This window comes from Mustela erminea, chromosome 8, assembly GCF_009829155.1.
Source record: "Mustela erminea isolate mMusErm1 chromosome 8, mMusErm1.Pri, whole genome shotgun sequence".
Lineage (NCBI taxonomy): Eukaryota > Metazoa > Chordata > Mammalia > Carnivora > Mustelidae > Mustela > Mustela erminea.
In genome coordinates, this window is record NC_045621.1 from 58359718 (window position 1) to 58373071 (window position 13354).

Sequence of the window (13354 nt, forward strand, 5' to 3'; positions counted from 1 at the left end):
GGGAACCTATGCAGAGCTCCCATAAAAACAATTCATATTTGTTGTTTCAGCAACGGATGTGGAAATGATTTTAAATAATAAACAAAACCAGACGGAATAATTCAAACTTCAGTAAGGTAATAATCTGGTGCGAAGACAGAAGTCCCAACTTAAGGTTACAGACATGAATTTTGGGAACAAAGGTAACCTTGAATTTCTTGATTTGAGTGTATTTTTTTTTTTTTTTTAAAGATCATCATCTTAACAGTGCAGTTTTCAGACAGAACAAAAATGGCTTTCAATAGGTCAGGCATGCTGTTCCAGGGCGCTAAGGTAAAGAGAAGCATTGTTTTATGAAGTGACTCATGTGGGTGTATATATGCTGGTGGGCTGTGCTGCTAGCAATTCCGTGGTCTTCATCTGTATACCACTGCAGAGAAAGACAAAGGTCAGAAGAAGGAAGTCAGTTGTCTTCTTTTTAAAAAAATAATTCAAATAAGCTCTCACAGCATACATAGAATTAAAACATTGTTTTAAGGGTGTGTGTGTGTGTGTGTGTGTGTGTACATCTTCTAATGAAACTGTCCAAGTATATTTTCAGATTTGATTCAAAGGACACTTAGAACCACATCATGCATAGAAGAGAATGTTTATCCCATTAAGCACACTAGTTTTAATTAAGTGTTATCAAGTGTCAGATTTCTCCTACACTGCAGGAAGAGAAATGAGTTTATCAAAAGCACTTTTTCCTAATGTAGGTTACCAAGGAACTAGAAAAATCTATTCCAATGTTTCATATATATGTTTAACATAAGGTCAAAAGTCAAATGTATTATTTGCAAACACTTTGATTTTTCACTCAAATTAGCTATCTGGATGTCTGACATTTATGAAAGAGTGGATGATCTGAGACAAAAATTTATCAATGCATCAGTCCCACATTAAACAAGTGGGGGGTCACTGCCAGGCAAACATATATTATGGAGACATAAATAAACTTTTATAAAAAATTGCCGAATTAAAGTATCATCTTTTCTTTGAGTCGTAGAAAATGAAACCTCGACCTCTTAGAAGAATCTGACCCCAAAAGACATATAAACGGGTGGGTTTTGTTTTTTGTTTTGTTTTGTTTTTTTAGTATTAACTGCCCCACTCTGATTCAGTGGGCACCATTTGAACGGATCACAGAGTAAAGAGGTGTGTGTGTGTGTGTGTGTGCATGCGTGTGTGTGTGTGTGTGTGTGTGTGAGAGAGAGAGAGAGAGAAAGGAGTGAGGAAAAACAGGTTTTCTACCTAATAATGGCAAGAAAGCATTTTATACAAAAATATTTAGTGCACCACACACATGCGTATATATATAAATATACAAACACACATTTATATATATGTTATACACACACACACACACACACACACACAAAACATCTTTTCTTTTTTCTTCTTGATCTGAAAATGAATCTGACTTAATACCTAGAAACAGCTTACTCTATAGGCAACAACAGCTCTATTTCCAACTCTATAAAACAAGCCTAATTGTCTATTGCCTGTGGTTGTTCAACAAAAGATAATGTTGCAATTGCAAAAACTGAAGCATGCCAATTATTAATGTCCCACTGTTGTTAGAATGGCTAGTAATACATACTAGACAAAAATGGATTTTCATATTGGAGCTGAGCTATTATCATGCTGGTTTCACTTTAGAATTACTCTGCCACACATTTACTGAGTAAGTGATTACTTTTGAATCCAAATAGGAAGAGACTGAAGAACCACATGGGTAGGAGAGCACTGTTTTGACACTCCCAAGATATGCAATATTGTGCTTCTCAACCCCCAGTTCTCTAATCGTTTTGAACATTACTCTGCCTATGGCTTAAGGATACCACTTCTGACTTCTCATTGGACAAATAAAACCCCTTTCAATTCTGTCCCCGACTCCTGGCACTGTTTGACAAGAAGAAGCTGGGACAGGGGAAACCAAGACCCCACCAGCAAGTTCTCCCTTTGGCACCAAGTTTTGTGATACCATTGCTTGGAAATCCACTCCAGCATCCACCAGGGCTTTGGAGATCTGAGCTGACTGCTGAAAGTGAACGTTATCTGCAAGGAGAGAAAGGAAACACAAAGTAACTAATAGCCGCTCCTTTTCTGATGGGAAGGGTGGGAAAGGCACAAGAAGAAAGGGACTATTTGAAGTTCTAGGACTTAGCATCCCATTTAGCCCAAGACAAGTGAGTTGTGGAAAGCAACACTGTTTTATTGAAGTAAATGTAACAGTCTTGCCCCTCATGCTTTTGTTTTGTCAGTAGTGAAATTGCAAACCTGTCTGTGATACTAAAAAGTCTAATTAACTGAAACTCACCATCTGCTGTTCCATGAATAAGGAGGTACTCAACTTGTTTAAAATTTTCAGCTCTGCTCATGACTGTTGAATTCTGGAATTGGGAAAAAGAATGTCATTATTCAAAAAAAGATCTGCCATAAACTGATTTTTCACTTCAGTTTACAAAATAAAATGTTTTCAGCTGGGGCCCCCTTTGATACCAAAATATAGCAAACCGATATTTAAGCAAATGCTGTCTCCATGCATGGCAGAATGCACAGCATGCCCTGTGCCTGGGAGACAGGACTGCAAAGGGAGGATGCCACATCTTCTTTGCACACGCAGGCAGAGGGCACCTGCCACCAGGGCTGCACGCAAAGCCCCTTGAGTCCCAGATCCCAGATTGGCTGTGTCCTATGCATTAGCACAGGGCAGAGTCTCATATTAGCAATGTATGTTCCATGGGCTTATGCTGTAGTTCAGCCAAAAAGTGTATTGCCATGGCAACCGTGTGTCACATGGTGCCATACATGCTACATTTCAAAGAGCCTGTACATAGCATTTGCAACTAAACATACTCTGCAATATGTCATATGAACTTTGGTCCACATTGCTAGGCAATGAATGAGAAGCAAGTATTACCTCTTTTGGAACAGATGTTTAAAACCCAGGCAAATGTAACATATGGGAGGGGAAAGGGGAGCAAAAGATCAAGCATGGCCTTAGAAAATCGGTGGGTTGTTGTCTGCCTTATTCCGTATCAGGGAAAATCTTGCCATTGGATCAAGTCATTTCCAAATCAACCAGAGAATAGGGCAACAAATTGGGAGGTAAGCTTTTCGAAAGACTGGCCTCGGGGAGGCAGGACTTCTAGAACCGGGGCCTCGGATGAGAAAGCCGTTGGAAACACGGAACTGGTCATCTGATCTTGATTTGGGGATGTCTATCAAGTTGGGAGGAAGGCAAAAGTGTCACAGAGGCATCGTAGGGCCTTTGGGAGGGGGCAAGCTGGAGTTCACTCCTGTTGTCTTCTTAGGGGTTGGGCAGAAGGAGGGCCCAGCAGTTTTCCTATAGGTTTAAAGTTCATCCAGCGATTATTCCTTTAGCACCTCGGTAAATCAAAGTCAACTTTACGAGCGCCAAGGTATGTATTTTACAGATCCCTTTGTAGCTAACACCAGTTTGGTGTTTTTTGATGGGAACACGGATGGTCTGGCAGGAAGGGGATAGGGCTAAGGTGTTGGATGTGGAGTCTAGCCCCAGCTTCAACATCGGTGAGCTGTGCGCCCGGAGGCATGCTGCTCCCTGAGTCTGGTCTTCTGTAGAACAGGAGTGTTTGTAAGAAGCACTGCTCTGTTTCACCCTGCCAACATTCCTCTGAGATAGGTCTACAGCAATCCTGCTTTCTCCATGGAGACCCCCAAGATTCAGAAGCAGGAACTCACACTAGGTTACATCTGTAGGAAGTGTCAGAGCTGGACACAAAGTCTGATGGCAGAACCTCTTTTTACTTCCTATGCTGCCCCGAGGCCACGAAAATTCCAAACTGCTCATGATGTGATCTTCCAGCAAAGGAACAGTGAGAAGTAACTTAACGGGCCCAGAATCTGCCCCGCACGAGTACCCTGGGTATCCCTGTGCAGGGTTCCCATGCCTGCGTAGACTGAACGAATCAAAAGAGAGCGGGTCTGCAAGGCCCCCCAGCCCCCGAGATTTGCAAGGCAGGTTTTTCCCATTGTACAGCTTCCACAGACCCCAATGCAGCAGCCAGAACCCTGAGCAGTGTCTGCTCTCCAGAGAGAAAAGGGTCAAAATCAATCTCCCCCAAAGACAGAGGAGGATTTTGAGCTTGAGCTGCCAGACGCTGGGGCTCCCCCACCGCCAGCAAACACCCATCATGTGAGCCACAGGCCCCCCACCCTGGCCATCCTCTGGCCAGTCCTGCTCACAGTCTTGCCCCCCAACTGCCACTCGCTCTGCCGCCGTCCCCCCCAACCCTGAACCTAGCGTTCTGCTCCCCCAACACACGCAACTACCACACGGAGACCCGACCCATGCGGGCAGCTCTGTCCCGACGCCTCACCTCCAGAAGCCCCACGGGCCTTCCTGGCTTGGCAGCTTGAACAGCGAAAGCTGCTCCTACAACCTCCACGAGCCATAAAACTGAGAAATGTCATTGAAACATAGAGTAATAGTTAGGAGACATATAAATACGCAGGACAGTTAGCAAGGAATGTGATAACTACTGGAGTTTGGACCAAAACAGTTTCTGGCTGCCTTTTTTTTTTTCTTAAATGGAGTGAATACAGGCTGAAAGAAGACAATTTTTATAAACAAGTAAAACCCTGAGCCTAAGATAAATGTTGTGATGTACACACTGTAGCTGTGATGAACTAGACATGGTGAGAAATGCAACATACTGAGAAAAAGACGAAAACTGTGATAAAAGTGTCATGATGCAAATTGTTTTACATTAACAATATTACACTACAAAGAAAGAAAGACAAATACTTTAATGCAGCACGAGAAAAATAAAACAAAAGCCTCCCCTGCAATGGTGAGCTAGGTGTGCCCTTTCCATGCACGCTTCCCCCTGCTCCCCGGGAGAAGCTTCCAGAGGGGCCTCCTGGCACAAGGTGGCCAGGCGGATGGGCAGCCTGGAGGTGCACACCCGCTCTTGGGCTCTCAGGCGGCAGGCAGCATCCCCCCACTACCCCAAAGATGCGGCTGTGGCACCGTGTGTTCTGGCACCCACCCATCATTCCCTACTGGACCGAGAATCCTGGCTTCTCCATCAAGAGAGACCTTCGGTGGTCTGCGGTGTGGAAGGCGACCCCCGGAGCCAGAGAAAGAGATGCGTGCCTTAACTGAAGATGTGGTTAATAATCGGAAATAATATCACCGTGCTATTTTAACCCAGGAAAATAGGATAATCCCCATTTGCCTATCGATGGAAACAGAAATAGAAAAGGAAATGGATGACTAAGTTAGAAGCCGAATAGTCTATCACCAGCTACTAAAAGGAAGCTCAGAGTGATAAATGGGCAAGGATGCAATGGTGGTGCAGTTGGCACTCTCCCGAGGCTAGAAAACTTCGGAGAGCCCCGCTGTCAGCAACAGTTCTGGCAAAACGAAGTGGGAAGGATTGGTCCAGTGGCAGTGCCGATTCCACAGCATCTCTGTGAGGAGCTTTTCCTTCAAGCCCTGAGAAGAACCATCTGTAGCTGCTTGTTGGATCACGCTGGTTCCTCAGTTACCTTCCAGCAAATAAATCTTTGTATTTTTGAAATAAAGAGAGAGCTGATAAGAGCGGGGAAGTACTGTAAGGAACAGAAGTTCTAACAATTTTTAAGCCACCCCTGTGCCATAGAGGAACCGTAAGGACAACCGGCTTCCTGAGGACGATGATGGCGGCAGGTGCCGTGTTTCGAAAGCTTCTCTCAGGGCAGGCACAGGGGTCCCATTTAATCCTTTCAATAACCTGTGAGGTCAGCTTGATGATCCCCATTATCCAGAAGAGGAAACTGAGGTTCAGAGAGCTTAGGTCACTTCCCCGAGCTCACACTGCTAGTCAATGGTGGAAACCAAATTTGAGTAGAGGTCCAGCTCCGAAGTCCGTTCCCCTTAACCTTACGTCCCTGTGTCCCTTCACGGCCCAGCCAACAACTAACTCATCACCATTTCCAGGCTTTCATGGAAACGGCAAACGGCCACTGGTCTAACGGACAACCTAGCACGTCAGTGAGATACCACGGGTGCACTGACTTCCTCTGTCTCCCGCTTGCAACCAAAACCTCACAAACAGCATTAAGTAATGCTATTTTGGGAAGCACCATTAATGCCGCAGAAAACAGAGGCCAGAGAACATTTTTTAAGAAAAAAATTATTTCAACCCACTATATCGGATGTTTTCCTTGTTTTACATCTATCAAACAACTGTATCCGGGAGATGCCAAGGGAAGAGAGAGCCCGTCAACCCGACAGGGGGCTCTACCTCAGTCCTCACCAAGCAACACTGGCTTCTTTAAAGATCACACAGCAGTCAACATTTTATCAGCACTCAACAAACAAGTTAAGGTTTGGCTTAAATCTGAAGGTCTCTCTCCCTTTGGCATATTCTGGGATAATAGAACAAATGTCAAATCAGTACAAGATGGCATATTTACAAAATTGCACCCTGTTTTGCATAACCTAACGATGCAGCAGTTCTTAAGGATTGAACATTTCAAATCTGCTAGCAGAAGACTGCCAAATCTATGACTGTTTCATACACTTGCCAAAAGCCTATCAAATTTTGAGCAAAATGCAAAATAAATCTCCTCTACAAGTTAAATCAGTCCCTTCTGTGTGTTCCAGGCTGCCCTCTTCTCTTGGCAACAAGGCTCAGGACTTAGGCCCCATTTCTCCTGCCCTTGATCTTCTGCTTCTCCGCGGATCCATAAATCCATTCCCGGCCCAGTCTACGTCCTGCCTTATAGGCCACCATTTGGCCTGCTCTTCCCACAGCCTCGCTTCCATGTTATCCGTCGGTTCATCCAACCTGCTTCACAGATCCCCAGAAAACCAGCTGTACCTGCTACTCATGTGTGGTTGTGCTGCTCTGCCTTGCCCCTCTCTGCAACCCACGGAGAGCGTCTACGCTCTCCCTCTTTATTTCCGAAGTCTTTCTTTATTGGCTTCACGCAAGTGCCCCTCCCACTCCTCCCCCTCAGCGTCTACATGTTATGTAACATTTTTGTGCCTCCGTTTCAGTGTCAATAAAATGAAGATCATTAGAGCACTTATCCCAGAGAATCTGAGGGAGAACCGAACCTAATAATCTGAGTAAAGAGCTTAGAATCATGTCTGCCTGTAGAAGCAAGCACTTAAGGAATAAATGAAAAAAAAAAAAATGAATGAAATAAATGAAACTGGATTCCTCCCCGCCAGGAGTTGAGAGGAGCTGGGGGGGTGGAGGGAGGTGAAACACGGACTTCTTGGCCACTTCCCTACCCTGTCCTACATGCTCCCAAAGGACAAAATCCCTGAGGCTTGTCACAATTAGGGAACAACTTCTCTTTTCCATACATAGGGGGCACTCTGTCATATCTGAGTTCATGCTTCCCTACCTACTCTCTTTTATTTCTCTTCGATAATTTTGCGTGCGTGTCTTCCCTCACCAACAAGGCAATCAACTTTTGAACAATGAAAATACCAGGCACCTTGAATGGGTGAGTGTCAGTTTACTATTTGTTCATTTTTCAAATAGGTTTGACTAAAAGACCTACGGTTGACCACACGGAGGACCACGTGTCAATGTTAGTGAGTACCACTAACTCAAGGTTGTAGCTGGGGGTTGTTATTTGCTTTTTGCTATTGGGGGTAAGGGTTTTCTCGTAGCCTATCTAATTCCTTTGCTTAAACCTGTGCTGCCATTTTGGTCTGCTGTGGGCTGAGACTCACTGCAGAAAAGATGTTTCCACAGAGCTCCACTGCCTTTGAAAGTGTTTCTTTCACTTGGCAGTGGGGGGTGATTATCTACAAAGGATCTCATAGGGTCACTGCTCATGTCACTGCACTGGGTCTGAGCCTTAATCCTGGGTCTGCTAATCTATATGGTATCTTTGTAAGAATAGGAAAAAGCATTCCTTTTGGTTGTGTGCAGCCTCAGACGTCCATGCCTTAGTGAGTGAAACATGGACTAGTTTTCAGCAGTGCACAAGCTGAACAACTATACATGGCATCCCTCCCTGTTCTACTGGTGTATACAAATGGTTTCTGGAATTTCTTTCCTAAATCATAAGTAGGACCTTTCTTTCCTAAAATGTGCTTCGTTTGATGATGCGGGTTTCTCCAAATTCTTCCAAATCTGGGTCATCAATGACCTAATAATGAATCGTTTTTCTCATTTTTTTTTTTTAAATTAAAGACTGTCTTTTCTTAGAAAGGCTATAATTCTGGTATCAACGATTCATTAGCTGCAAATGCAGACAAAGATCAGGGCCTCGCTTATTCTACGTTTTGGTCCTTCCTGTCCTGGATGTCCTGCAGAGAGTCAGTGGGCCAAATGAAATGGGAATCATTTTCAAAATATTTCCTTCTGACCCACAGACAGGCACAGGGTACTGAAAGCCTCTCAGGAATTGTCTTCTTTGTCTTTTCCAAAAGGGTGGGAGGAGGGGGGGAGAGAGGGAGAGAAGGAGAGAGAGAGAAATAAAAACAACCTGGGAAAGAAAAGTAAAAGATGGGGTCCAGAGGGGCAGCTGGGGCCTTGGAGGAAAATAGAATCTTTGAATGTATTCTTGCCAGAGACAAAAGCACAGGCTTATTTAAAAAACAAAGGAGGGCAGCTTTATTCTAAAGCCTGCTGTGCACCAAATATAGGCACTTAGATTCGGCTCTCCACACTCGGAGGAAGCAACTTACCAGGGTGGAAACAATTCAGTGAGCCTTCGTCGCCTCCCTCTCCCTCCACACCTTAACTCTCGCCCGCCCAAATCGTTCCTCCGAGTAACACATTGGGAACCTTTAGCTCCCTGGTACTGGCAGTTTTAATGTGTCCATTGCCAGCACTGAATCTGGTGCCAAGAAAACTCGACTCCTGGCGTGGAAGGATTAAACAGTCCTCGGGTGCCATCTGTGCAGTGAAGTGGAAGAGTGACTCGGTGCACCCAGTGTGCGCGTGTTGCCATTGGCAGTGGGAAGTGACTTCTATTTACATGACTACCTCATGCAGCGAACACCTAAGGGGAGAGACGAACATGGCCACCTCCGGGCGCGTGGGGATTGGGGCGGGGGTGGGGGGTGGGGGGGCTCAATTCAGAGATGAGGAGCCTCTGGGGAAATCTGGAAAAAGACTCAGGATGAAAGGGTAGATTAGAACGAATCATCCTAAAGAGGGAAGGGCCGGCTGAAAAGGAAAGACCTTGCTGGCTGTCTGCTGATGTGCACCGAGAGAAGTAGAGAATCAGGGCAGGTGCTGTGGACATCCCTCGATGTCAGGGCTTGGACCTGACCCTGTGCCTCTAGGTTCAAAGACTTTTCGGGATGGGATTTTAGAAATGAACTTTTGACTCAATATCCACTCTGTTCTAGAGCCAGGGCTGGGGTCCTGGACAGTAAGTACATCTCTGTTTTGAGAATTTTAGGATTTGCGGTACTTGAGAAAGCCCTTCAGCAACTCAGCAAATACAGCCTACCACAAGAGGGATGGCTTTCAAAGGTCAGCATCCTGGTCAGGTTAGGGACAAGAAAATTCTAGATAGAAGATGAGAGAATTGAGGGAGACAGGCAATTTTTAAAACAACATTTTCCTTAAAAAATTCTTCAATCATGAAAGGTTTTTAAGGGTTATACTTCATACTGGGTCGTCTAAAGAATTCAGTGTTGAGTAGAGATGTGAACAGTTAATCATTGCGCAGAAGAGAAATGGGGGTTTGAAAGAACCATGGGTCCAAGAAAGAGAAACTGAAGATTAAGATATAGGAGAATGTCATGAGAGTCGAGAGGGGATGCCAGCCCTCTAGAAGAGCAGCACCAATTTGCTATTAAATGGAGATATAGGGGAAATGACATTGCAGGCAGCGGGAACAGAAGACAAGGGCATAAAAGGGAAAGGCCCAGAAACAGTCAGAGGACAAGTGACTATTATAAGCAGACTGGACCGTTGTAAGAGGGATGCTAAGCCTCTGGTCAAAGAATTCCAGTAGTCACAGGGAAGATCCATGAAAGTGTTGTATGTGGAGCCGTGGTGATTAATCTCATGCCCTGTTGTGGTAAAGACGGGGGCAGAGGAAGACAAGCTAAGGGGACACCAACGGGGTTATTATTAGAAAAGCACACAGTCATGCGACAGTGGTAATGCGGAGACTGATGAAGAACAAAAAAGCCGTTTAAGGCAAGCTTACTGGACGTGGAAGAGAAAGAATGGGAAGAATTGAGTCCAAAGTATTATGGAGGACAACTGGCAGAAATGGGGACAACCTTATTCGGGGCTGCTTGGTAGCAGAAGTTGATCGGTGCATCTCACTTTAAAGGTTGTTGTTTTTCTATCTTGACTGGAAAACACACAGGCAGACACGGACCAAGCCACATACTCCTCCCCACACCCCCTCTGCCTAAGCCTTCCTAAACAAAACTGAAAGAGATAAAATGAAACTGTGTATACTTACATTGGAAAACTAGAAATTTTGAGTTTTACTGGGTTTTGATCACATAGCTTCAGAATCTATAGGAATGGTGGCATCTTATGAAAATGCACCCATACTGCTCAAAGCAAGGCACTCATACGAAGCCCGTGTATTGAGAGCTGTGGCCCAGATAAGAAATTGTGTTAACTTATTCTTGTTTTTCTTACTTTTTAATTCATTGTCCCAAAAAGTGCTACAAGGGTCTCTAAGAGTTAGGCTGGCACTTGCAGCTACCTCAGTGTGACACCAGAGACCGTGCTCTGGCTCAGCGGTGGCCTCCACACTAGCACACGTGGCTGCCAACCATGGTGGCTTCCAGGCCACATTTCAAAACCTATAGCCTGAGAGCGACCTGCCACGGGTTCCCCGTCAGCCAACCCTGCTGGAGGCTATGCACTGTGGCTTCCAGAGCTCTTCAGGGCACTGCCCAACCATACTCTTCACCTGCTTTACTCCAATCTTGTTTGAGCAAACTACATAGTTGGCTATGAATTGGAAAATTAAAAGCTTGTACATACATCTTAATTATAATACCATAGAAAATCTAATATATAGCTAAAGGTTTAAGGAGTCTTCTAGGCTTTAAAGGAATATGTCGAATTTGACATGTTTTCTAAATGAAATTTTTATAATTAAAGTAATTATCTGGTGTTGCTTTGTATTTCCAAATGAATGCATATTGTGACCTATATAGCATACGATAAAGTCTTTAATTAATGCAGAATATAGTAGGGGAAGCTAGTGGAGTATCTCTAAACCACCTGTGTTATTTCTTTTTAACAAGAATTTTGTTGGAAATAAAAAATATATATTTTCTAGAATAGATACACTTAAAAATGTTCTTAAACAAACTTATAAATAGGTTATAAAATAGATCTAGTTTCTTATCTCTTACCCTGTAATAGTCAAGATTGTCCTCGGGAGTTGGGAGCCCCATGTAACGTTCTGTATACACTGAGTCTGTGATGAAAAAAATGTAAAAATAGTTAATTCATATAATAAACTTTTCTTTTTCTTACTGGGTGACTTTATGTGCTTTCATATGTCATTACTTGTGTGTGGATTTGTAGCATCTCCCTCAGGAGCGTTTCCTCAAGATCAGGTTTTTTTGTTTGTTTGTTTGTTTGTTTGTTTTGGCTTGTTAATGCAGCTGGACACCAGCTCAGACTCATGCCTTTCCATGCTCAGCTGGAACGAATGAAAGTAGAGGGAGATCAAACTAGACGATTTAAACCCAGTCAATAATCCATCTACTGAGGGTATCTGGGCGGCTCAGTTGGTTAAGCATCTGCCTTTGGCTCAGGTCAGGATCCGGGGATTCTGGGATCAAGCCCCACTTTGGGCTCAGCAGGGAGTCAGCTTCTCCCTCCCCCTTGGTCCCTCCCTCTTCCCCTTGCTCTGCTCTCTCACTCACGGCACTGTCTCAAATAGATAAATAAATAAATCTTTAAAAAAAAAAATCCATCTGCAGAAAATTCATATGTTAAGAGCTGAAAAGTAAGGGCTTTTACCATTATCATCTGATCCTTTCCAACAATCTTAATTAGGAAGTCACTTAATGCCTCAACTTTCTTGAATTTTTGGTCCTGACACAAGCATATGCCCTAATTTTCTTTTGGAAATCCCTTAACATTCAATTACTAGTTGCTTATTTAAATCATATTTTTTGGGCAGTTTAAAATTCATTATAATGAAAACAAAGAGTTAAGGTATCACTTATTCACTGAAGATCCCCGTATTAGCTCAGTTACTCCATCACAGTGCAAGTCAAACATTTGTTTTGCCCATTTTGTGGCAAGCCCTCAATTTTGGGATTATAACAATTTTGTATTACGAAATAAATCACACTAATATCTGCTGAAATGAAGTAAGCTCTTTTATCTATAAGTATGGCTAAAAACAAGATACATAATTGGTTTGGTTATTTTGGATAATGAAACATGTTTTTGCCCTATTTTTAAAAATTTTATAGATATATCCTAAAATATACATGAGAAAATTTTATGATTTTCTGTGGCTGAATTCCAAAATAACTTTAAAAATCTGAAGTAATTGCTTTGAAAGGTGCCCCCTCCAGTGACCAGATTATAGTAAACAGATTAAATATAAAATAATATGCTGTCATTGTGCTGTTTATGTTAATGATGAATTTCACTGCAAATCGTACAGGTAGTTCAGTACTGATCTCATTAATTCTTTAAATGAATATATCATCTAAACAACAACCTTAAGCAACACTGTAACCCTTTCTGAACGACTGGCATCATTAAGAACTACACTGATAATGAGTGTTAGTTATCTCAAATGTATCCTTTATGCCTGTTCTATGGAAATCAAAATACATCTTTCAAAATGAGTAACCTCAACATTTTATCCTTTTGATTAAAAGGAATACAGAATATATGTAATTTTACATATCTAGAGGACACTAATACAGAAAATACAATATTTTAAGGGACATTTAAAAATACAAGATCTTCATAAAATGTTCATATCTTTCAACATTTAAATATGAATAATATAGGTTGGACATGTGAAAGGAGGTTTGAAAATAGCCTTTAAGGGCAGAATAAATTTTTCCTGAAACAACAGCAGACTTCAGTTCTTGTCCTAGAACATTATACCTCTTTTTTATTATGTTAATCAGGTTTACATTTGTGAGAAGAGCTGAAATATATATTTTTTCTTTTTTAGAGAGAGAGAGAGAGCGAGAGAGAGCACGCAAGTGTGTGTGCATGAGTGACGAGGGGAGGAGGAGGCAGAGGGAGAAGGAAAGAGAGACTCTTAAGCAGTCTCCACCCCAGACCATCGCAGGGCTAGATCTCACAACCCTAAACTGAAATCAAATGCTTAATGGCTGAGCCACCCAGGCACCCCCGAAATT

General features: G+C 43.0%; 1 protein-coding gene across 2 annotated transcripts in view; it reads right to left on the reverse strand.

The window, feature by feature from the left end:
- Positions 1-211: 211 nt before the first annotated feature.
- The window catches only part of DPP4 (dipeptidyl peptidase 4), a 78040-nt gene continuing 64897 nt past the window's right edge, over positions 212-13354 (reverse strand). For both annotated transcript variants that reach the window (XM_032355737.1, XM_032355739.1), the window contains exons 23-26: positions 11366-11430; positions 2342-2414; positions 2006-2079; positions 212-409 (exon numbers count right to left, since the gene is read on the reverse strand). In XM_032355737.1, coding sequence (XP_032211628.1) covers positions 308-409; positions 2006-2079; positions 2342-2414; positions 11366-11430 — 314 coding nt within the window. In that variant the 3' untranslated portion in view covers positions 212-307. The remainder of the gene's footprint in view (positions 410-2005; positions 2080-2341; positions 2415-11365; positions 11431-13354) is intronic.